We start from the raw sequence: 27,998 nt of genomic DNA on the forward strand, positions 1-27,998 counted from the left end.
AATAAGGTAAATGTGAACCTTACATAATTGAGTTGTGTATTTTATCAACACAGCTTAGTGTCCACCGGTGACACAAGGGAAAAGCAGATATAAGTGTTTATGTTTATGTTAGATTAATCTAGGAACAGTGTGCGTGTAGGATGCTCAACAAAATCAATCCTACCTCCTCAAGTATGAATGTTCTGGGTTTTCTATATCACAAACCTAGCTATCAAGCAATAGAGCTTGGTACAACAAGGGGATATAGTGGTTGGACGCAATACCATGGATTCACTTAGAACGATGGACTATTAATGGTGCACTTGGAAGGACGTGGAGAGATGGGATACAGGCGGTTCAGGCAGAGAACACAGGTTATAGATGGAAAGGCAGGCCTGATAATGATGCACAGCTCTGTCCTGTTTATACAGAATGATTTCTAGAGCTCCTATACATACAACACGACACATTCCTTGCTTGCTAACCTTAAAAGAAGGAAAAGTACTGTATTTCTGCTAGCGAAGGTTGAACAACAAGGCAATTCTAGTTGGTCTCTAAGTCACCACTAGCACAAGGGTACGAGCGGTCCGCATAGTGGCCCTAAAAGCACCACATTGGGACTGGTTTCCTGGATGAGGGGAAAGGGGGCAAAAGACACTTATCATTTGGCAATAATCCTTGCTCCGGTTCTGGTCACTACCACTAGACAAGGTGATGACGTTTATCAGGAGATTGACTTAGCTATTAGAAAGTCACAAAACCATGAACAGCATTTCTATTTTCACAGATGTTCATAAACACCAGCATCTTTCAGAGTTGTTCACATAGCAAGAGAAGGGCCCAGGCACCCTGCTCTTCAATCTGTTCACATGGATTTTTAACAAATATTTTTAGCAAATATTATTAGTGATACGTTATAGTTTCATATTTACGCAGGAGACTTTGTTCAGATTTTTTTTAATCAACTTTTATAGGACACATTTCATTTGAAATCCTGAGGATCAGAGAATCAGCCCAGCTGGTGTCGGACAATGAAAATCATCATTTACAAATTATATTTAAGAACATTGTATCTGTCTTTCTGATTCTGTCTCATGCTCATTCCGCAATTGTTTATCACACCCTGGCTACAAAATGGCTGTGTTAGGCTCAGTGGCCCACTTTAGCTAAATTGTCAATGAAATCAGATGTCAAAATGATGGAAGAAGAGTGAAAACCGACTTGCATTTCAAGTGCTTGAAGTTAGCCATCTTTCATTGTGTACCCTATGCAACTTCAATGTGTTTCTGTATTGCGCAGTGGGGAGGAAGGGCCTTACCGCAAGGGTATTGGGTTCTTCTGTGCCAAGGGTATGGTCCAAAGTCAACCTTATTTGCATAGAATGTGCACACCAATCAGCTACTGGTGGAAAAAGAGTGTTCAGCAAAAGCGCGTGCCGCTCCCAACCTTGATTTTGCCAAGATGACCTTAAAATGGCAGACCAGAGCTGGGGATGTCACCCCACAAGACTGCAAAGGCTGAACAGAAGGTGGCATGCCAAACAATCCTTCCACCCCAGACAGATCGGAATACTTGAAAGCCATTTACCTCTGGTGTGCTTCATAGAAACACTAGTGCATTTGGGAGACACCCTCCATCACTGGGTTTTACCTTCATTCCTAGAACAAACTTGAGGACAGATAACTTTAAAACCTATGCACGGATCAGTATATGTGAAAAAGGGTCCTGCAGTGCAGGAATGTCAGACTTGAGTAAGCAGACTTCCTCGTGCATGGTCTACAATCACTGCATTCATAAAATGGCCAAGGTGGCTCAGCCTGTCCCCCCTCCACCAACCCATTTTGTCCACCTTTGGCCAATGTTCCATTCTGACAGATGGTTATTGGTCTATATATTGGGTTTCATTATTTCTCCCAAATCAGTCCCATCTCTATTGGTAGCTTGGGTGGGTCAGCACCCCTGTTGCTTTGCTGGGTTCTGTTGCTCCCCAAGCACAGGTAGGCAAACCTGCTTCTCTGTTGGGCTTTTGTTCTCTCCCATCACGCCAGTAGCCTGTGTAGGTTGGCAGTCTACCTGTTCCATCAGACTATTGCATTTGGCTAGCAAACTATCAGTCTCCATAGGTGAGGAGCCCTGCTGCCCCATCAGGGATTTTATCTCCTTCACTGTGTCAGAAGCTTCTGAGGGTTTGGAGGCCGCCTGCTCCATCAGGTTTGTGCTCTCCTGTGAGGAATTGGAGACTTCCTGCTCTGCTTGGCCATTGTTTCCCTGTGAGGGCTTGAAGCCCTCCTGCACCGTCAGGCTCTTGCTCTCCTGTGAGGGGTTGGAGTCCTCCTGTTCTTTCAGGCTCCTGTTCTCCACCGAGGGGCTGAGGCAGTCCTGCTTTGCCAGGTTATTGTTCTCCTTTAAGGGGTTGGGGTCCTCCTGCTTTGTCAGGTTCTTGTTCTCCGACGCGTCATCAGCTACCAATGTGGGTTTGAAGTTTCCCTGATCTTCTTGGTCCTTGCTCTCCATGGGTTTGGAACCCTCCTGCTCAGTTAGGTTTTTGCAATCTTTTCCATTGGTAGCCCGAGCAGGGGTGCAGATTTGAAGCTCGGTCTCTTTGGCTTTAGACAGATACTGCTCTGTCGAACTTTGCTCATTTTTATCTTGCCCCCCATTTCCATTGTTCTCAGTTTTGTTTAATTCCATCCTCTCCGCATGGGATCTTGCGATCTCACAGTCATGATTTTGATCATTTCCAGCACTGAGATTTTCAATGATTTCCAATTCTGCATCCTGATCCCTGTTTGGTGGCAAAGAACCTTCTGTATTGGGAGGGTTTTCCACTCCCTTCTTAGCACTGATTATTCCAGCTTGACATTGATTACTGCAAAGACCACTGACTTGTTGGACTCTATTACTTGATGTCTCTGCATTAATATCACTTTGTTGATCTTTGTTCTCTGCCTTGATGCATCCTTCTTTCCCTTCACCTAGATCTTGCTTTTGAGAACTCCCCTCCTGGGTTTTTCCTAGCGATGGCATGCTATCAAGTGGCTGAGAGTCACAGTTGGCTGACTTTTCCAGCTTTTGTGTGGACTTTGTTAGACTAGCACTCTCCTCTGTACAGTCCTCTTGTTCGACATCTGGCTCTTTTTTTGAACAGCCAGGGCCATTGGAGTCATTACCCAATGCTTTCACCGTGACACATTCAGGTTTGGATTCCAGAGGGAGCAACGGGATGCCCCCACCTTCTCTCGCGGGATGATGAAGGGGGCTAGCACATTGGTTCTCTTCTTCCAAACTGGCAACTTCTAGCTCTGCCTCATCCACTTTCTTTTTTTTGGGGACTGGGAGAGGGGGTTCCTCTACACCTGTCAAGTTCACGGTAGCCCCAGTAGAGTGCTCACTACCATGGTTAATTTGATTCCTGGGAGTTGTTTCGTCGCTAATAGTTGACTGTAGTGTTTCCAATGCATCGGCCTGTCCCATTCCAGGAAGTTTTCTTTTTTTATTCATGTTTTCAGGCAATGTGCCCTCTGTACCATAATCTTCCCCTTTGCACACAGTTTCTTCTAAGCTTGGGTGTTTAGAATCCCCTCCATCAGATACCAACCTCACCTCTTCCTCCTCCTTGGATTCAGTGGTCTGTGCTGTTCTGCAGGGACTCTTTTCTTGTCCATCTTTGGCTGCCATATTGACAGTGGCATCTAAGAGATGGATTTGTTGTTTGTCAATCACCCCATTTTCTGTCCCGACGTCCCCAGTTTGAGGTGGTGCGTTCTCATCAATGACCACCACTGATGTCTCTTGTAACCCTGACCCAGTTATCCCTGGCTGTCTTTCAAGATCAGCCGTCCTCTCTCCAGTTGAGGAACTTGAGCTTGTCAGGTGGGTTGATTTTGGTCGTCGCTGCTCTTTGAACCGCTTTAGTTTCTCATGCGGCCCCCAAGCAAATCGTTCTTGGGGGTCAAAGTGCTTCCAGGCATAATGTACCAGCTTTTGCCGTTCCTGCCTGTCCCGGACTGTGAAGAGGAAGTAATCCAGGGCGCTCTGCTTGACATTGAGCAACAACCGGTCCTTCAACGTCTCCTTGAGGAAGAACTTGACGAGCTTCACCTGGAAGTGCTCAAAGCCCATCTCGCCGAGGCATTTCAGGATGCGGGTTATGCGTAGGTTGTTATGGGAGTGCCTGGTAGCGTTGAGGGAAAGAAGCAGAGGAGGGCATAAGGGAAGAAACAGAGAAATACAGGATTAATAATAGTAACTGGCAAACCATGCTAGTCAGTCATCAGCTTATTTCGAATGTACAATAACATTTACAGAACTGAATAACCACAAAACAGTCAAACATGTAAAAAAAACAATATACATACCTAGAATGCAATCAAAATATATAATACATATCAAATTCCATAGTGTATATAATCACATACCTTTCTATAACTTCAATATGTGAGATGAACCACTCTCATGATGAGACAGTGCTATCTGCATTCTTATATGCGTACAGCAACTCTCCCAATGGAGCTCAACAGTCCATCTATGCTCATTGTGGAGTATTGGGGGGTTTACCCATACTGTGAATGCTTTTCTCAAAAAATTGTTAAACGCCCAACATTTTATCTCCCGGCAAAAGCAAACGCATGTCTGCTGGCATGTTTTGTGAGTATTAGGATCAGTGTTTACCTCTGAATAGCTTGATATCTTGAACAGAAAAATAGAATGCAAAAGGGACAGCAAGAATGATATAGTTTGACTCTGTCACTGAGATTAAGGGAGGGTGCAAAATCCAGGGGTATTTCCTAAACACCATCGGATTTACCATTCAACAATCTAAATTATTCAAATTGGCCCCAGTTATTTTATAGGTGCAGGCGCTGCCCTTTTGTACAGTAAAACAATTCTGAGAATCGGCCATGGTAAGGGGGTGAAAAGGTGGGCATCTCTGATGCCGAGCTTTCACGAACATACCCATGTAACGCATAAAAAGATCCGACTGTACCATTTTTTTGTATTGAAAAAATGGAAAGTAGTGCTAAAGACCACTACTGCACCTTATCCACTTCCACCTGGAAGATGGAAAGGGCAAAACACATATTCCAAAAGATACATTTAATGCATAGCAGTGGTGGTAGCTTCCTCCTGTAAACAATCCAACCAACTCATAATAGGGCATGATATCTCAGTTGCATTATATAGTGCCGATTATGGAAGGCTAAGCACCAGGTTAAATAGTCCTCTAGGCCCGTGAAGCCTGACATCCTCGTATATGCCCGCTATGCCAGCTATGCAGGCTTAGCCAATTCCTTTGTTGTCTTGCTTCATTTGATTTCCTTAGCACCAGGATAAAAAAAACATCAACCTATTGTTTCAGGATTATCAAACCAACGAATGGCATTGAAAAAAGATCAACTGGGTCCCGACGTATGACAATCATGGCACTTTCCGTACTCCAGGACAGCTGAGGACACGCTTGATCATATAGCATTGGAGCAGGGATGGGAGGCCGAGGTTTCTTGCAGAGGAAAAGTAACAATGCCACAATAGAAATGAGGTTGCCGATACCCCATACTAAAAGCCACACATGAGGCTATCGGGAGTGCCGAAACCCCATACTAAAAGCCACACATGAGGCTATCGGGAGTGCCGAAACCCCATACTAAAAGCCACACATGAGGCTATCGGGAGTGCCGACACCCCCAAACTAAAAGCAACACATGAGGCTATCGGGAGTGCCGACACCCCAAATTAAAAGCCACACATGAGGCTATCGGGAGTGCCGAAACCCCAAACTAAAAGCCACACATGAGGGTATCGGGAGTGCCGAAACCCCATACTAAGAGCCACACATGAGGCTATCGCGAGTGTCGACGCCCCAAACTAAAAGCCACACATGAGGCTATCGGGAGTGCCGAAACCCCATACTAAAAGCCACACATGAGGCTATCGGGAGTGTCGAAACCCCATACTAAAAGCCACACATGAGGCTATCGGGAGTGGCGACACCCCAAACTAAGGCATACATGAGGCTATCATGAGTGCTGAAACCCTATACTAGGCATACATGAGGCTATCATGAGTGCTGAAACCCTATACTAGGCATACATGAGGCTATCTGGAGTGCTGAAACTCCAAACTAAGGCATACATGAGGCTACCTGGAGTGCTGAAACCCTATACTAGGCATACATGAGGCTACCTGGAGTGATGAAACCCCAAACTGAGGCATACATGAGGCTACCTGGAGTGCTGAAACCCCAAACGAAGGCATACATGAGGCTATCGGGAGTGCTGAACCCTATACGAGGCATACATGAGGCTACCTGGAGTGCTGAAACCCTATACTAGGCATACATGAGGCTATCTGGAGTGCTGAAACCCCAAGCTAAGGCATACATGAGGCTATCATGAGTGCTGAAACCCTATACTAGGCATACATGAGGCTACCTGGAGTGCTGAAACCCTAAACGAATGCATACTTCAGGCTATCTGGAGTGCTGAAACCCCAGACTAAGGCATACATGAGGCTATCATGAGTGCTGAAACCCTATACTAGGCATACATGAGGCTACCTGGAGTGCTGAAACCCTATACTAGGCATACATGAGGCTACCTGGAATGCTGAAACCCTAAACAAATGCATACTTCAGGCTATCTGGAGTGCTGAAACCCCAGACTAAGGCATAATTGAGGCTATCGGGAGTGCTGAAACCCTATACTAGGCCTACATGCGGCTACCTGGAGTGCTGAAACCCTATACTAGGCATACATGAGGCTACCTGGAGTGCTGAAACCCTAAACAAATGCATACTTCAGGCTATCTGCAGTGCTGAAACCCCAGACTAAGGCATACATGAGGCTATCGGGAGTGCTGAAACCCTATACTAGGCCTACATGCGGCTACCTGGAGTGCCGAACCCTATACTAGGCATAGATGAGGCTACCTGGAGTGCTGAAACCCTAAACGAATGCATACTTCAGGCTATCTGGAGTGCTGAAACCCCAGACTAAGGCATAGATGAGACTATCGGGAGTGCTGAAACCCTATACTAGGCATACATGAGGCTACCTGGAGTGCTGAAACCCTATACTAGGCATACATGAGGCTACCTGGAGTGCTGAAACCCTATACTAGGCCTACATGCGGCTACCTGGAGTGCCGAACCCTATACTAGGCATAGATGAGGCTACCTGGAATGCTGAAACCCTAAACTAAGGCATACATGAGGCTATATAGAGTGCTTATGCTCCGCCCCGGACGCCATCTCTTTAGAAGGACTGCCACAGAGCAGAGATCGTCCAGAGGAAGTGCAGGCTCTGAATCAGGACCTGTACATTGGGTGATCATGTCATAGTCAGGGCCTTAGGAGGGAAAGGTCTCAGGCCAGAGATCCAAAAGGGTGCTCTCCATCCACCAGATATCTGCCTTTTCCAACCTTCTGCACACCGTTCTTACTAAACCATAAAACTACATTCCTATTAATGCACTTCATAATTTTTTTTTCGGGATACAGAATACATGTTTCCATTACCCCCCGTTTTAGAATTCCCTGTTAAATGAGTCTGTGATCCATTCATTATTAAACACAGATCTATTCAATTGTGTTTCGATGTGATAATGTACATTTGAAGCAAACGGTTTCCTTTATCATTGAGTTCTTAATAGCTTCAAATGTTGAGTTTGACATCATGATGTGGTACTACCCACATTCCACAACCCAAACTTCCTTATCCTACTTTCACAAGTAAGAGTGGTTATAGCAAACTTCCTGGGGCTCTTGTGTCTCCTAGACTCATGGATTACTTAAGATCCCCCACACCAATAGGCAAGGAACTGTTGCCCTATTATTTATGCAGCAGAGTAACTCAAGGCAAGGTACAAACGCTACACAGAAAGGATGAATGACAGATGGAGCTGCACTCTATCAGCTCCCTATGTAATTAGACACGCCAGGACATTGGGGCATGAAATTAAGCGTAGTGCGGCTTACAAAAAGTCAATTTTGCAGCAAGAAATTATATTTTTACAGCATTTCTGTGGCCCATTTCTATTGACGGGAGAGTGTGAGAGAATCAGGGCGTGAGAGTTCAAGAAAAAGGCATTGTGTGCTAGGCTGAAAGAGAGCCAGGTTGTCACTATTTTCAGCATTGTAAGTTCTCTCTGCTGTACATTAAATACAGAGTCCCAGACGTGCCAGGCTTGACGGAACCGTGTTTGTTTTGCTCTGCCTTGCTTGTCTATTTTATATTAGCTTTGTTGATCGTTATAACTTGTAATTGTGCAAATATTCCCCTTCTATGTTCTCCAGTCAGCCACACCCAACTCACCCAATTCCACATCATAACTTTCATTTTCAAATTCTTTCTGTCACACTGTCAAGTCACAACTCGAACTCCCCAGTCATTGCCACAATCCCAACTGGACTCTAACTCGCCCCTTATGCTTTCCAGATCCTCTTGCACTCTCCAGTACTTCATTCTTTCTTTTTGCCCCGATCTCTCGCTGCTTCTGCATCTGACATCCTTTTTCCTAGTCTATTGCACTCTCCTCCCCATCTTCTCTCCCAATGTGCTTCTTGCTCCCCCCTTCCCTCGGTTACTCCCTCTGCAGCCCATCGCTACCTCTCTAGCCCCTAACCCACTGCTCTCTCTCTCTTGCCCCTTGCTCCCTCTGACCCACTGATCCCTCACTGGCCCATCGCTCCCTCTCTGGTACACTGCACCCTCTCTGGCCCACCACTTCCTCTCTGGCCTGCCACTCACTCCCTCACTCACTGGCCTATTGTCCACTGCTCTCTCTCTGGTCTCTTGCTCATTGTTCCCTCACTGGTCTCTTGCCCACTGCTCCCCTTTGGCCTCTTGCCCATCACTCCCTCACAAGCATCATGCCCGCCCCCCCAACCTCATTGCTCCCTCTAACTTTTCATGAAAATGTTTTATTCAAAATCATGTTTTTTTCAAAAAACATCAGTTTTCTCTTATGTTTTAGTATTTTGGAAAAAGGCTCAGATTTCTAAATGATGGTGAAATCGATATAAACTGAGGGTCTGTCTAATTTGGAAAAAGAGACAGGACAATTGCCTGAAAACTTCAGAGTCCTTACTTAATTAAGACAGTCTCCCAGGGCAGGCCCCCAAGCTACCCATTCCCTCACCAACATGGAGGACTTTAATCACCTACAATGTGTTCTTCCTCCATGCTGATGACAGATGGAGCTCTTTCCTCTACATTCCACAACAGAACATCCTCCCATCACCAACCAAGCAGTTTTTTAGACTGCCTGCAACAAGAAGGGCTCTCCGCCTCTTTCCCACAATCAGATAAGTACCAAGTTAAGAATATATGTTGACTGTGTCTGTTCTTTATCATAGCAGGCAATGACAGGCTCGCCGCTTTGCACAGTAGTGGACTGTACTGGTAGGCAGGCTGCCATGGTCACTGCTGGGCGGGGCTGGGAACAGGACAGTCACGAGAACACGGCCGAGTGGGCTAGCAACATGCAGTATATCAATGTTCGAACGTGCCCACTAAAGCTGATCCATTCACCGTATAGACACGCAACAATTCCATTTGCGGTGGGGAGTCTGTGAGTAGGGGCATCTCACGGTAGAGGCAATAACGAGGCATTTAAGGGTTGCTTAGCGACCCTGGGTAAAGTAGGCTCCAGTGGCAAACAGATGCAGTAGGGTGCACATGTAGAAGTGGCAAACAGATGCAGTAGGGTGCACATTTAGAAGGGGCAAACAGATGCAGTAGGGTGCACATGTAGAAGAAATACTTGATAGTGGGACAAAATCTCCTCCCCGGAACTGTGGACAGTCCCCTAGCCACCCCACCTACTCCCTCTGTCAGTGCAGGCGAAAGTCACATGAGGCTTATTTTGGAACGTGACCCTTAAAGGGAGCAGGCCCTTATACCCGAGAACCTTGCAAGATCAGTGAATTCAGGGTCTTGCCATCCACAAAGACCCAATTGTCATGCATTTCTTAACAAGGTGACATTATGAACACTGTCCCTTTAAGAGATCTGCACTGTTAGTCAAAGCAGTCATGTAGCCGGTAGAATAAGTGTTTACAATACAGATTGTGAACACCCAGTCTGACATCAAAAGCACATATCCGATTCCTACGTCATTCACTCAGCGAGTTCTTCCAGAGACCTGAGGGGCACACAGATGTTCCAAGGCACTCGCTCGGCGAGTCTGTCTTGAACGTGAAAGCATACACACATGTTCGACAGCACCTGGCAAGTCTGTGCGGACTGGGGGTGCACTTATGAATTTTCTATGGCGCACACACAGTGAGCCCACTCAGACATCTGAGGCACACCACAATTTCTGATGGCACTAGTGCTGCAAGTCGAGCCCACTCAGATGGCAGTGGCCCATCACAGTCTACTGTGATACTTGCTCAATAGGGCACAGGTGTCATGTTCATTTCTCTCCAGCTTGAGCCCCGAGAGCTCCTGCAGAAAAAAGGCGCCAAATTTAGAAGCGCTTCTAGTAAACTCACCTTCGTGCAACGGGCCCACAGAGAGCAACCGCTGGCTATCATGTTGTAACATATTACAAGAACACTAGGAGTGTCCACAGGCACTGCACAGGGAGTCAGTTCCAAAATGGAGAATAAGCTATTGAAAAGACTTCATAAAGCTCCAAAATGGCAAACCTCACAGAGGTTGTAGCGCCTTGATGCCCAAAAATGCATTAAGACTCCACCAATCACAGCCACCCACTCCCTCACCCTCACAGGTCAAAGGAACCCATCCCCTGAGGAGTAATCACAGAGCTATACAAGGTCAGATCCTCAGCCATTTAGTGTGTCTGTTTGGAGCTGGAGACAGGAGTTTGGGGTCAAGAGTGCATTTGGAGAGGGTTCGAGGAGTGACCAAGAGAACTGGTCTAAGAACAAGACCCAGGAGACTGAACGACATATGAGCCTGGACAATACTACAGGTTAGGAGCCAGAGGAGCGACTCAGGAGACCAGGAAACAAAGCAAACAGATCAAGAGGCAGGGAGTGGGTCAGTGGTGGTGAAAGTAGAGATAGGACAGGAGCTGCCTGGTGGGTTGAAGGACGTCTGAGGCACTGGGAAACCATCAAGTGGAAAAATAGAGAGAAGAAAAGTGGCATCCCACAGGGTGAAGAAGGTCGTCAGAGAGGTAAAGTAAGGGGGAAAAGCAGGCCTGGCATGCACTCTAGCATGATGTTAATGTTAAAGATATTTGTACCGCGCACCGTCACCACCAACGTGGTTCAGTGCTCCACTGATGACATGGGGAAAAGTACTTCAATCAACGTGAAATGGCTATGCATACATAACACACGCTACTTATGTACAGTAGAAACATACATTCAACTGTGCCATGCTTCGGGGTCTGTTCAGACTTGATTGTGCTGCTGCTGATGCGCCCGCGCTGCGTCCATTTGTGACAGGTGAGCGGTGCCATGGACCTCTGGTGACACGTCTACTCTGGGTAACTCGGCTGTTCCCTTGCGCCCACAGTGCTGTATGGTGCCTGGGACACCCACGGTTGATGCAGATCCATGGTAGTTCCAGCTCTGGCGAGGGTGATCACTGGTGTGGAGCGGGATGCTTTTCTTTGATATCTTTGCTGCAGGTCCCCTTGCCCATCTGAGTGGGGCATTGAGTTGGTGCAGTAGGCGGCTTGGTGTTGGAAATCTTCGGGGGATGCCGGTGTGTGGATTGAGGTGCGGGTGTTGGAGTCAGTGGTCAGTTAAGCCCAGACTCGAACTGTTTAATGGTACAACCTCCTTTTTCTTTTATCAGAAATCATAGACAAAGAAAAGGGACCACATGGGGAATGGGGTCGCCATCTCCAGTACGTCTCCTTAAATGTGGAAGCGAATGCCCAGCGGTTCAGTTGCAGCTACAAACACTCTGACTTAAAACAGTTCATACAGAAGAGTCTTGACAGCACTGTGCACTGCAGTACACTTTATGCATCTGATACTAGCAGATGTAAACAATCAGGACTGGAGTACTGCATATTTGGATTGCACTCTCAATGCCTTTATTGTTGTGCACGGATTAGAAAACTCAACACTTCTGATTAAGCCGTACATTGCCATTTCTGTTCCATTCATTGCTCGATATAAAGGGGAATATTGCCCCGATTTATAGACTTGCCTCTGTAGGCAACTCTGGAGTGCTGAGCCCAGGACAGGATTTGCTGGTATAGACTGAGCCCAGGACAGGACTCGCAGGACTGAGTGCTCAGTTATTGGTATAGAGACTGAGCCCAGGACAGGATTTGCAGGACTGAGTGCTCAGTTATTGGTACTGAAACCATCTATATACCTTGTGTGACAACTGTAGGTGTGGTGCGACCTGTGCCTTGCACTGGCCGGTGACCAAATACATCAACTTATTTACATTGTGAAGGTTCTGTGATAGGCATTTACTTGGCACCGAGGCATCATCAACTGCTTCTGACCCACATTCCTCTCTCTGAGGACATGGCTGTTTGTTGTTACCTGTAGCTCCTGGTTATCGCTATTGACACCCACGAATCTGCAAAAACAGCACAATGCGAACAATTGACTGTTCTGCGAAAGCTTTTTTTTTTTTTTGACCGAGTTGTCAACTGACAGCTATACTTCTATGTAAAGTATATATGTCTGCATGAAACATTTCTGCCAACCTCTAGTTCATTGTTCCCGTCATGCTTGCTATTCTCATCCATATTTCACTATAGGTATGAATGGGTCACCATTTTTAGTTTTGGCAATTAGGTGGTGCTAAATCATTACAGGGCCGATGGGATGGGACTAGAGCAGCACACCGCTTGTGGGTGTCGATCTGCCCAAAACATAACCCCTTCTGCGAGCTCTATCAATCGGTACTGTCAAACGTTGTGCTGCACAGGGCCTTGCAATGTTAATTCTGGGCAGTCTACTGAGAGTTAATGGTTTAATTGCAGCTGGTAACTAGCTTCCAGGGGTAAAGCAAGTGTGCATTCAGCCATTTGATTTATGAACCATATGTGTGTCCTCACATCTTTTCCTTACAAGGAAGTGCTTTTAAAGCTCAGCACTGGCAAAGCCAGCAGTTTTGGCTTTTGTATATATAGTAGATAGGCATTTGCCAGGCACTAACATCATATGCCCAGGTATCAACGGTATATTCCAACGTATGTTATCTGAGGGCTAGGATTATGGCAGTGCCTGTGAACAGATTCCCAGGCTTATCCCAGGCCTGTTCAAAAGCCAAAACTGTTAGCATTGTCAATATGAGTCATTGGGGATATTTCATGGGAGGCTAGGAATTAGAAACTTTATTTATATTTCTCTTGCAATTATATTTTCTGATAACCTTAATGAAAATGCATATGACAAAAAAAGATGGCAGGAGTGACCTAGAGATTGGTGAAAAGCACAAAAAAGAAGAGTGGTGCCCAAAGGAGTGAAGATGCTGATAGAGATGAGTGTGAGGATCATTGAGAAAACAGCGGTGCCTGAACAGGTGTTGTGGTTGGGAGTCAGACGAACCAGGAAGAAGAGCTACTAGTAGAGACAAAGAAGTTGGCAGAGAAAGTTGCCAGAAAGCAAGGTGCCGAAATTGGTCCAGAAGGTGCAGACGATAGGGGAAGCTTGAAGAGCATTGACTCTGTGGAGAGTGGTGTCCAAAGGGGTGGCAGAGAAAAAGGACAGAAAGTTTGAGGGTGAGTAGATTGATGAGAGGTTGTTACAAAGGGAGAAGGACCCAGAGAAAATGGATGACGAGTTGGCGTGGCAACTAATAAGTGGAGGAGTGGAGAAAAGGAAGTGGTGCAGATGCTAAAGAGATAGAGGAATGGAGAAGCAGGGTACACTCAGAAGAGAATGTAGAGCGTTAACTGAAAATAGATGGAGGGTGAAATCGGGGAAGAATCCCAAGAGCACAGAGTGAGAGTGCAACTTTCTGGGCCTATGGGCAAGGACCTCGTAACTGAGAGTAAGAGGAGCTGACCACTCGGTCAAACTCCACCAGTCCACAGCCAGGACTCTGGGAGTTACTTCCACTGGCCATGGTCCTCATTCCATTGACATGGGAACACAAACTGCTCTCAGAGACAAACTACCCAGAGGAGCAGACATTGTGGTCTCGGAGCGGGACAATGGAGATGGGGGAGACACCTCCATGAAACCAAAATGGTCTAAAAAACCAGAAGGAGAGGCGATCCAGACACGATAAAAAAAAAAACAGATATCTTGTTTAGAGTCTTTATTGCAAGTCTTCTCCTGTGAAGGGAATCCTAGGAGGAACCTGGCGATGGAAAGAACCCATTTTGACCTTTTAGTTATCCCAGAAACTTTAGTTAGTTGCTTCTATTGCGCAAATCCTGACTCTGTTGCACTTTACTCCTTATCCATTTATATTTTGTCCCACACTGTAAGAATAACCTTAATAAACCACTGTAAATTTGAATGTGTTGTCTTGTCTGGTTATTTGATCCCTCTAGGATGACACTAGCTAATGGAGTTGACAGTATTCATGGTCATGATCTTGTAGAACAAGCAGCACAAACATGTAGACACTATGCAAAAAAAAGCAGGAAAGACATTTTATAAACGAACTGTACTCTTCTTTCTTTGTTCTCCAAAATCGTTTTCTTTTGAGAAATGATGGCATAACACACGTTACAGAACCCAACATTACTCTTATCCTTCTAACATATTCTCCAAATAAAGACTCCTGGTCCGCCGTCCTCCCACTCCCTAAGAACCATGTATTAAACTCTTCTGAGCCACCCTCACTTTAATCTTTGGGATTCATTCCCCCCCCACCCCCCATCTAATTCTTGGGACTGCCAGAGTGGCAACTCAGGGGGCTAGGTGCCACCCTGAGCCAGTTAATATTGGGCAAGGAGCAGTATGGGGAGGATCCCCTAGTCACTTGAAGGGATAATCACAGTGGTTTCTAACAGGCCAGTCTTGGAGGCCTGGAACTTCTGGGCAGACAAGCCCTATATGAATTAAACCTGTCCAAACCCATCGTGAGACCTTGAAGGGCAGAACTGGTGCATCCAAACCTACCTGAAAGAGCGTGAAACCTTTCCTGAGCAGACCTAAAACTCTAACACGGAAAAAGAGAGAGGAAACTGTTTCTATGCAAACGTAGATGGTAGCAAGTGACATAAATTACTCATTGGAATCGTAGTTCTATCTGCTTAGATTCACATACCGTGCATATAGTCCGACATCGAGTGGTAATCGCAGAGTATTGCATTTTTTTCTCTAAAGATCAAAAAGGGACGTCAACATGGCCGTGACTGTAACACTGCCCCTAACGTGAAGTGTCGTGTCCCTAAAATTCCTCACGCATCAAGGTCACATCGGTTGTTTTTCTTTTGCCGTGATTGAGCCTTGCAGAATGCGTGAGTGAATACAGAAGAGAGCATGTGTAAGATGTCTATGTTCCTTCTACTCCAAGAGGGGAGGAAGGGTGGGCGCATGTGAATCAAAGCAGATACAACCATCAGAAATACAATTACAGTGAGTAATGTATGTCTTTTGATGTTTTTGAATCTGCTTAGAATCACATGCTGTGCATAGACTACCAAGCAGTACCCAGAGATGGTGGTGGGATGTGTGAAGGAACAGTAGCAAAGAGGTGTCTTAGCACTGCTTGTCCCACCTGAGAATCAGACTTGGAGTGTGTATCTAATCAGTAGTGTTGGGTGAAAGTGTGAACAGAACTCCAGGGTGCTGCTTTGCAAGTGGAATCTAGAGGAACATTTGCAATGAATGCCATGGTAGCCCCTGTGCCCAGAGTAGAGTGAGCTCTAGGGGGTAAAGGGTCGGTCTCTCTTGGCAAGAGAGCCACAAAGTGTAATGCAATTTACAATCCACTTCAAAATAGTTGATTTAGAGACAGGGTCGCCTTCTCTACCAGTTGCCACAGAGACAAATAATTGGTTTGTCTTTCTCAGTGGTTTGGTCTTCTCAAGGTAGTAAATAAAATCCCTCCTTACATCCAGTGTGTGGAGGCTTCTTTCAGCCAAGCGTGTGGGGTTTTGGAAGAAAGTGAGAAGTTCGATTGATTGATTCACATGAACTTTGAGATGAATGTAGGCCCAAAACGTGGGGGTGTGCACAAAACCACATTGTCTTTATGAATAATCACGAAGGGATCCTGAACTGAAAGGGCCTGCAGCTCACGAACCCTTCTTACTGAAGTAATGGCCACTAGGAAGGGACTCTTATAGGTGAGGGTCTTAAGGCTAGCCTTGTGCATGGGCTCAAAAAGAGGCCCCATTAATCTGGTAAGGGCAACGTTCCAAGTCCCATCCGAAAGTTGGGTTGGACATAGGGGGATTAAGTCTCTTCACCTCTTCCATGAAGACCTTAATGCCAGGAATCCTCCACCATGAAACCTTGTTCTGGGATGTGGTGTACGCTGAGAGAGCAGCCAGGTGGACCTTTAGGGAAAGTCCTGAGTCTAATAGGTGTGTTAGGTACAGGACAATATCTTTGTTGGAGCAGTCAATGGGATTGACATTCTTACCATTGCACCAGATAACAAAGTGCTTCCAATTGTTGGAGTAGCAGTGTCTGGTGTTGAGTTTTCTTGCTTCCCTGAGTATGTACATGCATCTCTGAGGGAGTTGAAGGTGCCCAAACTCTATGACTGCCATGCTGCCAAATTGAGTGTTTGGGGGCAATGGTGCAGTGTTTCCCCCCCCCCCCCGTCTTGAGACGGCATGTTGTACGGGCATGACAGTTTCCTGGGAGGGGAGACTGTCTGACATTTCCATAAAATGGGAGAACCAAGGCTGTCGGGCCCACATTGGACCCACCAGGATCATTAAGACGTGTTCCTGGTGCATCTTGTGCACTATTCTGTTAAGAAGGCGAAACAGAGGCAAAGCGTATGCAAATCTCCCAGACCATGTTTTCCAGAGACAGTTCCCTTTACACTGATTCTGTGGGTACCCGGAGGCGTAATCTGGGCATTGGGCACTCTCCAGAGTTGCAAACAAGTCGGTCTCTTAGAACCCCCATGTGCCCTTGTAATTGCCACTCATGCTCTACAGGTAGGGAGAAGTCTCTGCGGAGCCCTTCTTCCAGAAGATTGAGTTCCTCTGGAACATGCTGTGAGAGGAGGAACAGGTCGTGTTTCAGTGCCCACTTCCAGATGTTCTGGGACAGTCTGGATCGCCCTAGAGAGTGGATCCCCCGGTTTGTTCAGGTAGTACATGGCAATGGTGCTGTCTGTGAGGACCAGAACTGTCTTCCCCTGAAGGTGTGCTTGAATGGATTTCAGGGCTTTGAACACTGCAAGCAGTTCCCACAGGTTAATGTGGTTGGACGCTACTGATGGGGACCACATGCCATGTGCAGTCTGTTGATAGAGGTGAGCTCATCTGTGGTGAGAGTTGCCCCTACTGCGAGGGTGGTAAAGATTTTCCCCTTTAGAAGGGTTTCCCTTGACCACCACTGAAGGGACTGAACAAGGGCTGTCTAGACAACAACTAGATCATCCCACTGGCCGCTGGCCTGACACCATTGACTTGAGAGCCACTCCTGCATGGGGCGCATGCGCAGACGAGCGAGAGGAACTAGGAAGACACAGGAAGCCATTATCCCCAGGAGCTGAATGGCCTTGCGAACGGTTACCCGGTGACTGGCTAAATAGTGAGTGATCTGTAACAGCATTTTTTAAACTCTCTCGGAGTGGAAGGCAATGATTTCTTCTCATTGATAGAAAATCCCAGGCTGAAGAGGAGATCTACTGTCAACTGGGTATTTGCTAGGCATGATCCGTACAAGTCCCCTGTTATGAGCCAGTCGTCGAGGTAGGGTTACACAGGGATGGACAACCTGCGCAGGTGAGCTGCCGCCGTCGCCAGGACCTTTTGTGAACACCCTCGGGGCTGAGACAATGCCAAAGGGGAGAACTTTGAATTGATAGTGCATGTCCTCTATCATGAATCTGAGGTACTTTCTGTGCACTGGCAACATTGAAATATGAAAGTATGCATATTTCATGTCCGGTGTGGCCATGTAATGCCCATGCAGCAGCAGCAGGAGGATTACTTTCTGAAGAGTTGTCATCCTGAACTTTTGTGGTTTGACATACTTTTTCGCAGATCTTTAACAGGGTGCGTAGTTAGATCCTTTTTGGGTAAAAGGAAGTGCACTGAAGAAATACCCTTGTTTACCTGAAGAGAAGGGATGACTTTGATGGCACCCTTTTCCAGCAGGACCTGAAATTCTTCAAACAGGATACACTGATGGTCTGACAGGAGTCTTCTTCTGGGAAGATGGTAGCTGGGTGGCTGGAGGAACTTGATGCAGCATCCGTAGACGACGGTCTTGAGTACCCACAGATCTGATGTGATCCCCTCCCATGCGTGGGTCAATGATGTTAGACGTCCCCTGACCGGGGAGGTATGGGAGGAGACCCCACAACCTTTGAGTCACTTGGAGGCGGAGGCCTGGGAGCCTACGGAAGCAGAGTTTCTGCCCCTGCCCTTTCCCCAACAAAAACCTCTTTTTTGGGATTGGAAGTTGCCGGAGGAGCACTGTTCAGGAGCCCAGTTGGATTCTCCTGAGCCATATTGTGCATGGGCAGAGCGGGAGGACTGCTTTCGAAAGGACCAAAAGAGTTTGGAGTTGCCGCATTGGACAAAGAGCTTAGCCAAGATCGTATTGAGCGACAGAAACGTTCTTATGTGACTTTTTTTGCTGTATCCAGGGCTTTGCCAACCAATTTCCTGAAGAGGTTGGCCTCCTCTGCTTGCTTGTTGATCAAGGAAGCGTGAGTCTCTGGCTTGAAGCCTGAGTTCTTTAATTAGGCGCATCTCTTTAGTCAGGTCCCCTAGGCAAGAGTACGCAGTTTCAGTAGAGGCCAGAGTATTCTTAAGGATATTCCGAGTGACCCGTCTACCCTCTGCGATCACGGCCGATAGGCGGGTGCGAGTAGGTTCATGGACATCTCGAAAGCCGTCCTGAACAAGGCACCATTGAACGTCACTTTAGCTCGCAAGGAGCCTGGTGTTGGCAATCCTGGTGGAATACGCCAAAGAGGTGGTAACACGCTTGCCCAGGTTTAACACTTATTTGCAGTTGTTGTAAGGAGGAGATTCCAACGGGACAGTGGTACTCTGTTTCTCTTGCAAGTAGTGGTGACAACTAAGGAGTCTGGGACAGTGTGTCCTCTGATGTAGAGCGGGTCTGAAGGAGCCAGGCCAAACTTTTTTTCAACACAGGGATTTATCGTGTGTGTGTGAGTGATGGAGTGAGCAAAGAGAAGGCTTGGCTGACAGGGGTCTTTTCTTTAAGGGGCTGAGTCATGAGTAAGTTCCTTAAAAAGAGAAGGAGGCCAGAGACTAGCCCTCAGGTGAAGAGGGAGACCTTCCTGGGGTCCAAAACGGGCAAAATCAGCCATAGAAAGCTTCTCCCAAAGATCTGGGAGTGTTATCGCCGATTGGAAAAAAGCTGATTTAGACCTGTGTATAGACTGCTAAGGTGGTTGCGCAAGGGGCAACAAACCGTGAGGTTCGGAAGGCCCAGCTGACGACTTCGACAGGCCTGCAGGCGTTGAAACATCCCTCGACGGATTAGCAGAGGATTGATTTGGGGGTTGTGTGCTTTGAAGTTTCATGTGGTGCGTGAGTGCTTTTGTCGCCAGGGTGCAACTTTCCCATAGCACTGCCAGTGGCATGCCTGTCGGGATCAGGGACGAACACATGGGAGCGTGAGGGCTCTACAGCAAGGTCAACTGCCTCCAAATCTGAGCCGCGGCTGCCAACAGATTCCTCAGCTGAGGCGAAAGCGCCAGTGGGTGAGTGACTCTGCCTGTATGGCATAGGCCGCCCACCATTTTGTTTGCCTGTCTTTCAGGGTCTTAGGCCGAAAGAGCTTACAGGCTTTGTGTGAAACCGAGAAGTTTTGCATTACGTGTTGCAGAAATGTGATAACTTCAATAGAAATAGTTGACCTATGCTGTTTAACCCAATAGTTATGAATTCACGTATGGTCTATGCTTAAATAACTTGCCTCGCTTGGTAAATCATTCAAAAGAGGCTTATGCCTACAAAATGTGACTCAAGGGGGAGGTGGTAACAACAAGGGTGGGAGAAGAAAAAACAAGGTGGTGAAAGTTCAGAAGATGAAAGAGAATGTATTAAGAGCAGGGGAGAGACAACTGATGGAGGATGTGAAAATGCAGAAGATGATGGATGCAGTAGTAACAAGATATGAGGGTTAAAGGAGGCAGGAGGAGATGGCGATAGCTAAGGGAACACCATAGCTGACAGTAATATAATAAGGACTGTTGCGAGGCGGAGGGAATACAATTTGAATCAAACGAAACCAAAAGAAAATAAATAGCCTTGTGTGCAACTTAAAATGAAGAAATCTGGGTTGGCTCTAGGTGTGGAAACGGCCTGTGCTAGGCTCCTCTGTTGGCCAAGATTGGTGTATTATTTTGGCGTTGCAAGATCACAGGTGCTGTTGGGGTTAAGCCAGTACCCCAATTTGTTGAGTAGAAAAAAAGGAAAGTTTGTCTCCTGGCTATCTTGCTTCAGTAGTTGAAATGATCGTTCTAACACTTTGGTTAATGCAATACAGGATTCGCTTTTATTAATGATAGTGTCGAATTGTTTCTTAATATTACATCAGATAAGCGTTAAGTACACTCAAACGCAATGGTGCGCCTTGTTTGTCAGCCGACACGTGTTTCGACCTGTGGGTCTTTATCAAGGCTATTGTTAAAAGGTCTTGTGCCCCCTGTGCGGTCCTGGTCCCGATATTGGTACTGTCCTGTTGACAGGCGTGGCTCATGTTGGGCCCTGGTGCTGCTTGTATCCTAGGTCCTGGAGTCACACAGGTAATAATATTACCAACTACTGAAGCAAGATAGCCAGGAGACAAACTTTCTTTTTTTTCAACTTAAAATGAAAGTGCACCACATTCACGGGTTATTTTTTAAATAGCACAATCACTTTTTAAATATCTAAATGAGAAGTTGGCAGCCCCAAACCAAATGATAAAAGGGATTTCATAGAACTCGAATTACACTACAAACTTTTGCCAAGAACATTAACAGTTAGCACACTGGGATGGAGTGCTGCCCAATCAGGATGCTCGGAACGCGGGCTGTATTGTAAGGTATAAGCCTGCGATACGAGCACTATGGTTAGCCATCTTTAAATTGCGACAAATCCCAGACACAGAGGTATTATTTCTAAAAGAAGGAGGAGCACCTGTTATCATCCAATCACTCTTATGGCTATAGGAGGGCATTCGTACACAGATCTTATTACAAGAATGAACTGCTAGGGTGTTTCCATTGCAGTTCATTGCCTTGTCATAGACCCGTTTTGTGGACAATGTTGCCACAAAGAATAACTGTATGGCACTATATTATGTGGCCCACGGAGTGTTTAAGGATAAGTGTTACATTTTTGTTGGTTTTGTCTACTTCTGCAATACATTTGAATCAGTTAACCAAGGTGATTAGTGGGGGAAACCTCGCAAAACTGCAAAAATGTAGAATAGCAGCGCAGAATGAGACAAGATGACGTGCAAGATGGAGTAAATTGTGTTTTTTTAATTGACTTTTTTTGTTTTATTTGTACAAACTGTATCTCTAAAATTAATTCCCAGATTGACAGTATGCATCAGCAAAGATCTAACAAATAGAAAAGGCCCAAATCTGAAGTTTGTCCACCCTTTTGTCATGCATTTTAGATCTACAGATTACATTCCAGTAACATACCCCATATTCCTTCATACAGATTACGTTTCTTCCTCTATTTTCAGAATCCCTTTCTCAATCAGGGACATTTTATATAGCTCCTTAATCCATTCTGACCCCGATGGAGGTTTACTAGATCTCCATTCTCTCAAGATCAATTTTCTGGCTGCCATAGCAGCCCTAAAAATACAGCATTTTTTAGCATGAGCCAGGTCTTCAATAAGAGCATCCTCCCCAAAGACCATGGTTTCAAAATCAGAAAGCAAATCCATCCTCAGTACATCATTTGTCACTTTCGTCACTTCACATCAACGTGCATCATACATTCAAAAGGTGCCTTCCTTGTGATTGCATCCCCAGCAGGCGCTTGAGTCATTCATCCTCATCCTATACATTTTCTCTGGGTTCTAAAAAACCTTAAAAAAAAAAAAAACTGTTAAGTATAGTGATATGCCTAGCCAAGTTCACACCAGTTTAAGGAAACACGTGGCATATTCCGGCGAAGAGCTTCCCATCTCCATTCATTCATTCATTCATTCATTCATTCATTCATTCATTCATTCATAATACCACGGTCTGAGATAGATGGATAGGATCGAGTATGTTTTAACCAGGAGTGTACAAGGATTATTCCGACCAATAAAGTGGTCCAACAAGGATGCTTGCTTTTAGCGAACCACTCAGCCAACTTTGGGAAAACCTGGACATTCCTGCCTAAATTGGGATGACTCATATGGGGTGTTTTAGCAGATACCGATGACCTTGTGCTTCTTCATTTGACTCCAGTAAGTTTACAGAGAGCTTTTGGCTCTCTTACCAAGCGCTGCAAAAGAAACTAATTAACATAATAGTCGTTAGGCAAGATTGTATGTAATAACCCTGTGGGACTCTACACCAGCCTTGTCCTCTTGGCAATAGGGAACCCTATTGTATAGGTCTGTTGGTCACAAGTTGGTAGAGTGACGGAGCAGCCAGACTTATCTCGAGAGGGGTCAATGTGAGCTGTAGCATTGCAAGATAGTGATTCACAGTGACATGTATTCAAATAACACTTATGCTTAAGGCTTCTTATTTAAATAATTATTTATTAATTTAACAGTCAATTTTAAAATAAGCCTTCTTTAGAAAGGACAATATGCAACAATAAAAGACACTTCAAAAATACACTCCTTCAGTTTCAGGTAAGTAAGTAGATAACCTTTTCAGATGTCATACACACACGTCCTACACTTTGAGGTGACTTCAACTGCTAGGATACTGTGGACAATGATATATCACTTTAACACTTAAATGCAATACTGCGATTGTGGAAAAAGAACAAGGTTAGGGAAGGAAACAAAGGTTAACAAGTTCTCTTAACAGGTAAGTACTTTACAATCCCCCAATGAAGTATAGGTTAACCCTTTCCCATCTATACAAGTAACTTATATATGACTTTTTGGAGGGACAGATGAACACAAAGTCAGAGGGTAAGAAGAGTCTGCAGGGAGTCAGGACAGCCAATGTCAATTGAACAAAGTCTAGGGGAGCTGAGGCACTTCTTGAAGATAGCACAAATGTCTCGCACAATGATATAGGGAGTTTGTTGGAAAGAATTACTGTTGGGCCACAAGCTGGGAGGCTTGTGAAAAGCAAAGATGCAAGCAACTCTGAAAAGGACAGCAAATTCAAGTCTCCAGTGAGGGCAAGCAAGCTACACGCAACAAGAGGTAAGTACCCCTAGTTAGACAGTACCTTAGTTCTGAAGAACAGGGTCTAAATGGCTTCTGTTCCTGTTGCCGTCCTGCAGATCCTGTGTTCCTGGGCCTCAGTCGTGGGGACAAGAGGGAGGTCGTCTAGGGACTCCTGCACAGCAGTTTGAAGGTCGGCGGCAGCAACAGGCTTACTCCAGAGTAGCGGCACTTTGCGGTTTCAGCTACCAGCAAATAGCACCACCGCGGTTCTTGGACACCTTGTGGGCTCCCCTTGCTTCTGGGGTCCAGCACTCTGTTGAGATACCTCAGGCCTGGTTCACCCTGCTTCGGGAGGGTCCTAAGGATCTTCCTGGAGCTCGGGTCCGGCTTAAAGACGATGCACCCGTTCCTGGTGTTCCTGTCCCCTAGCACTCGGTTCCAGCAGCAGCAAAGCAGTACAGTTAGCAGGGAGAAGGCTTCCAGTCAAGTTCGTTTTGGGGTCAGTTGGTCCCACCAACCCAAGGGAAATCGTCCGTTCCGGGCTTCTCTAGCCGATACGAAAATTGGAGCTTCAGCACTGTAGCAGGACTTCAACAGGCAAACCAACGGTCCAGAAGGGTGCAGCAATCTTCTCTTCCAATTTCTTCTTCGGTTCCTTCCCCCAGTGGTCGACACTGCCTTCCTTGCAAAAGACCTCACCTTTTATGCAGGTTTCTCCCATTCATCTGGAGCCTAGCTGGCAATCACACAGCAGGGTGCCTGTCCTTCAAAGACAGCCGGCCAATCACCTTTGGGTGCATTCCTTTAACCAAGGAGACTAACCACAGGGAGTTTCAGGAACCTCCCTCGCTTCCTACCCTGTCAGACACGCTGGAGCCAGAGGCGGGCTTCACTCGTGAATCCCACCAAAGACAAAATTAACAAAGTGACCAAACCTGGTGTGGCGTGCAGAGTAAAACCCAAGAAGGACCTCACAAACAAGAAATGGTGGAAAAAAGAAGACCAGGGCCATTTTGACAAAATGAGCACCCATGGGTGTAATACTGCAGCTGAGGATTCAGCCTGCGGTAAAAACACACAATGGTAGGAAAATGTAACCACTGCCACCGGCCATTAATTGTAATAAGGGTAACATAAAAATGTTGCATGAGAAAGTAGACAAAGGGGATACTAAGTAACCCCCCCAGTACTCAACATAAGATGGTGTGTGCTGGGTCTACAAAGGGAAAGAGGTAAGTAAAGTCAATTTCACTTTAGTACTCTTGGAAACAGTAGTTTATCCAAGAGAAGGTATTTAGACCTTAAGAGAAATCCAAAGGATTTCTCTGTGACACTGCACTGAAGGTGCTGTGTGTCACAATACAAAACAAAAAGATTATGCCTATGGAGTTTGTCAGACTCCAAAACCAAACGAAACAGAGTCCAAATCATAGAAAAATACTTCAATGTGAGAAAAAGGTCTGTCTCACACCAGGATAAAAATGAAAAGTCCTAAAGTCCACCAAAAGAGCTGGGGTTCTGCAAGGTAGAAGGGAATTAGCACATAAATGAGAATTCTCCCGAACAATAGTAATTATAAATAAAAACTAAAATGTATGACTTTCTCATTAAAAGAAAACTATTTGCAGGGCGTGGTTCCTGAAGGCAATAAATGACAGCATGTACAATCACATATCCATTTTGGAATTATGTTTGACGAAAAGTGAAATTAAATAAGGTTGGCCACATATGCTCAATGACAGGTCGAGCAATGGTGGCTACGGGAGGAATAGTACAAATAAGGTGGCATCAGAAAGTGGGTAGCCTACTCCCTGTTACTAAGGCAAAACAGGATAAAGTTATTCCAATTATGATCTATGGTACTAGTGAGCTCTGGAACATATGTTCATGAATTGACCTTGAACGAGTGGAAGGAAAGATTTGGAAAGGTGTTTTGGAACTCGCCAAGTGAATTCCTATCCAGGTGCTTTAGGTGGCCCTGTTTTAATGCTCCTGTAAAAACGGACTGTTTAAGATTCATCTTGGCTGGACTGGAGCCGCCTTTATTATTTGCAGAGTCATTGAGGTGATAAAATCTAGGGTGGTAGATTACGATATCAGACGAATTGCAAATTATGTGTCATATTCTGGCATTCCGAACCCACTTTTAGGTGATAATTTGCTAGAATATTGAAGATTTTCTTTTTTTATTGTGTTATAGTTCATTGAACTTTTCACACATTTTTTATCAAAACATAAACAGAATTAAACATAACAATTGTAAAATTATACAGATATCAGCATTATAAAGAGAAATATACTTAACAACTAATATAGTATCGAAACATACAAATACCAAACAAACTTTAAAACTAGGCCAAGGTTAAAAAAAAAAGTAGCAAAAAATACGTACACATAAAATCCATAGGGACACCACACATATATAACCACTCCAGATGGTAACTGTCAATGGAGCGAGCAGGTCACAAAGTATGTTCATTAGACAACACAGCCCGATGGTCCGGGTCACCGATATTAAACCCCACATCCCGGTCAAATAGGAACACAGAAGACCATATCAGCAGGTTATGCTATATATCTAGATCTGTCAGCAATGTAACCTCTTCTTCACATTTTATTAGGCGTTCGTTTACCACCTCCCAGATCTATTTAATAGCAATGACCAAACTCTTATTCATCCCAGAGAGACATCTCAACCAAAGGTTTCCACTTACAATATAGGTCTGATCATACGCAAACTTGCCAAAATAGGCATCATATGTAAGACTCATCTTTTTGCAACATGTTAAGTACGTGCCTTGCGGTTTACACCTCTGTATCTTCTAGAAAGTCTACAAAATCTTCTCTCAGCTGGGATAACAGTCCGAGCTCCTCAGACCCCTAATACATTTAGACGATTGAGTCTAATGTCCAGGAATATTTGTCGATTAGCCTGGGAGGGCACCATTTTAGATAGTATTGGGGCTTTTTATATAGAAAAGGCATTCTGGCAAACGTACACAGGGAGCTCATAGTCGCAACCTTGTCATAGCTGGCAACCCAATCCCACTCCTCAATGGAATTCTTCAAGGATTTTAATACCGCCCCCTCCCCATGTTCCCATTTCGGAGACCAACCAATTAAAGATCTATTCGTTCGTTAGCATGGTCTATGGAGATATGCAGCCATGATACAGACGCTGAACATATTGTGCCTACTACTGACACTTTCTGATCTGTTCCACCTCCTATAGGGGGAAAAGCTGCCCTGGCGATACAGGAAAGACCCCATGGTAAATGGGAGGGAGATTTGGAATCCCAAGCGCCTCTAGGTTTTGCATATAACATGGTGAAAGACTAGAATTTACTTTCCAAAAGGGTCTAGAAGATGCGTGATCATTTGGTAAGAATCAAAGCATCAAAACTGCTAGAGATGCTTTTCTAGGTCTAAAGGATGGTCCCTAAAATTTGATTTGCTCCAAATTGGATACATGCAATAATCAAATTATGACTATCTTGAATATTCCCTAGGAGTGCCAGGAATGACACGTACGGGTGGCAACTTCTATCTGTGCTGGATATTGAAATATGGATTGTTCGGCTATTATATGAAATTATTGTGTTCTTCAATGATTGCCATTTTCTCTGAAATATTACTGTATTTTTTCTTTTTTACGACTGAGTATTATTTCACTGAGAAACCTTATTGATGGTTTTCTTAACCTTTTATCAACAAATATATTCCCATCTGGAAAGGAGAAAATGTTGCACAATACAAAAAATTAAGCTGCACCCTGAGGCTCCCCAGATGTTTTGGACTAGGATTCCCACGATCCCTCTCCATTGCTCATGCTGGCTGGGGATAAGGGGAGTTGTATATCAAAACATCTGGGAACCAAAGGTTGCAGAGCTCAGAAGTAGAGGAATCAGCACCTTTCAAATAGATGGGCGTATGGGACACTAACCTATGCAATGGTGCACTTGTACAGGACATTTTGAACAAAACAAAAAGGTGATGGCTGGAAGGTTTTGAATTAATCATAACCACAGGCACAGCTCTGGGAAACCCTCCAGATCATCGTTTTTCAACCTGCCAAGCCATTACAGAAGAGGAAAATCCATATGCAAATCAGGCTTGGTCCTACCCCAAAAGGGTCAGTCCAGCCCGAACTGCTAGGTCACATCCCTTCTGCACGAGACCACAATCATCCCCAGACATGTCTTAGCCTTGTTGGGCGTCATCAGTGAGGAGTAGCTTGGGCCTCTAGGCCCAGCAGACTCGGGTCCCAACTCTGGGCATACTCGTCCCACTCGGGGGTGGGACTTTGGCAAAACAAAAAGGTGATGGCTGGAAGGTTTTGAGGGCTGGACTGATCCTTTTGGGATGGGACCAAGCCTGATTTGCATATGGTCTTTCCCCTTTTGTAATGGCTTGGCAGGTGAAGAACGATGGTCTGGAGGGTTGCCCAGAGCAATGCCAGAGATTAGGATTAATTACATACCTTCCAGCCATTACCTCTGTTTTGTGCAGGACATTTTGAGCACACATATATGAAACAAAGCATGTTCGACATACATCAGCATGGTTTCCCAAACAAGAGTAAATAGAAATGTACAACTAGGAGCGTGGTGTGCTTTTAGGAAACAGTATATCCTGGGTGACGAGGTAAAGGGAG

The 27,998-nt window shown here is 45.4% G+C and overlaps 1 protein-coding gene across 4 annotated transcripts in view; it reads right to left on the minus strand.

Moving 5' to 3' along the window:
* Positions 1–920: 920 nt before the first annotated feature.
* OGFR (opioid growth factor receptor) overlaps positions 921–27,998 on the minus strand; it is a 227,014-nt gene continuing 199,936 nt past the window's right edge. For 3 of the 4 annotated variants that reach the window (XM_069650775.1, XM_069650774.1, XM_069650773.1), the window contains one exon: positions 921–4,153. In XM_069650775.1, the coding sequence (XP_069506876.1) occupies positions 1,930–4,153 (2,224 nt within the window). In that variant the 3' untranslated portion in view covers positions 921–1,929. The remainder of the gene's footprint in view (positions 4,154–27,998) is intronic. The other variant, XM_069650776.1, reaches the window with a different exon arrangement.

The sequence above is a fragment of the Ambystoma mexicanum genome, chromosome 3p (genome assembly GCF_040938575.1).
Source record: "Ambystoma mexicanum isolate Mex_15411 chromosome 3p, UKY_AmexF1_1, whole genome shotgun sequence".
Taxonomy (NCBI): Eukaryota; Metazoa; Chordata; class Amphibia; order Caudata; family Ambystomatidae; genus Ambystoma; species Ambystoma mexicanum.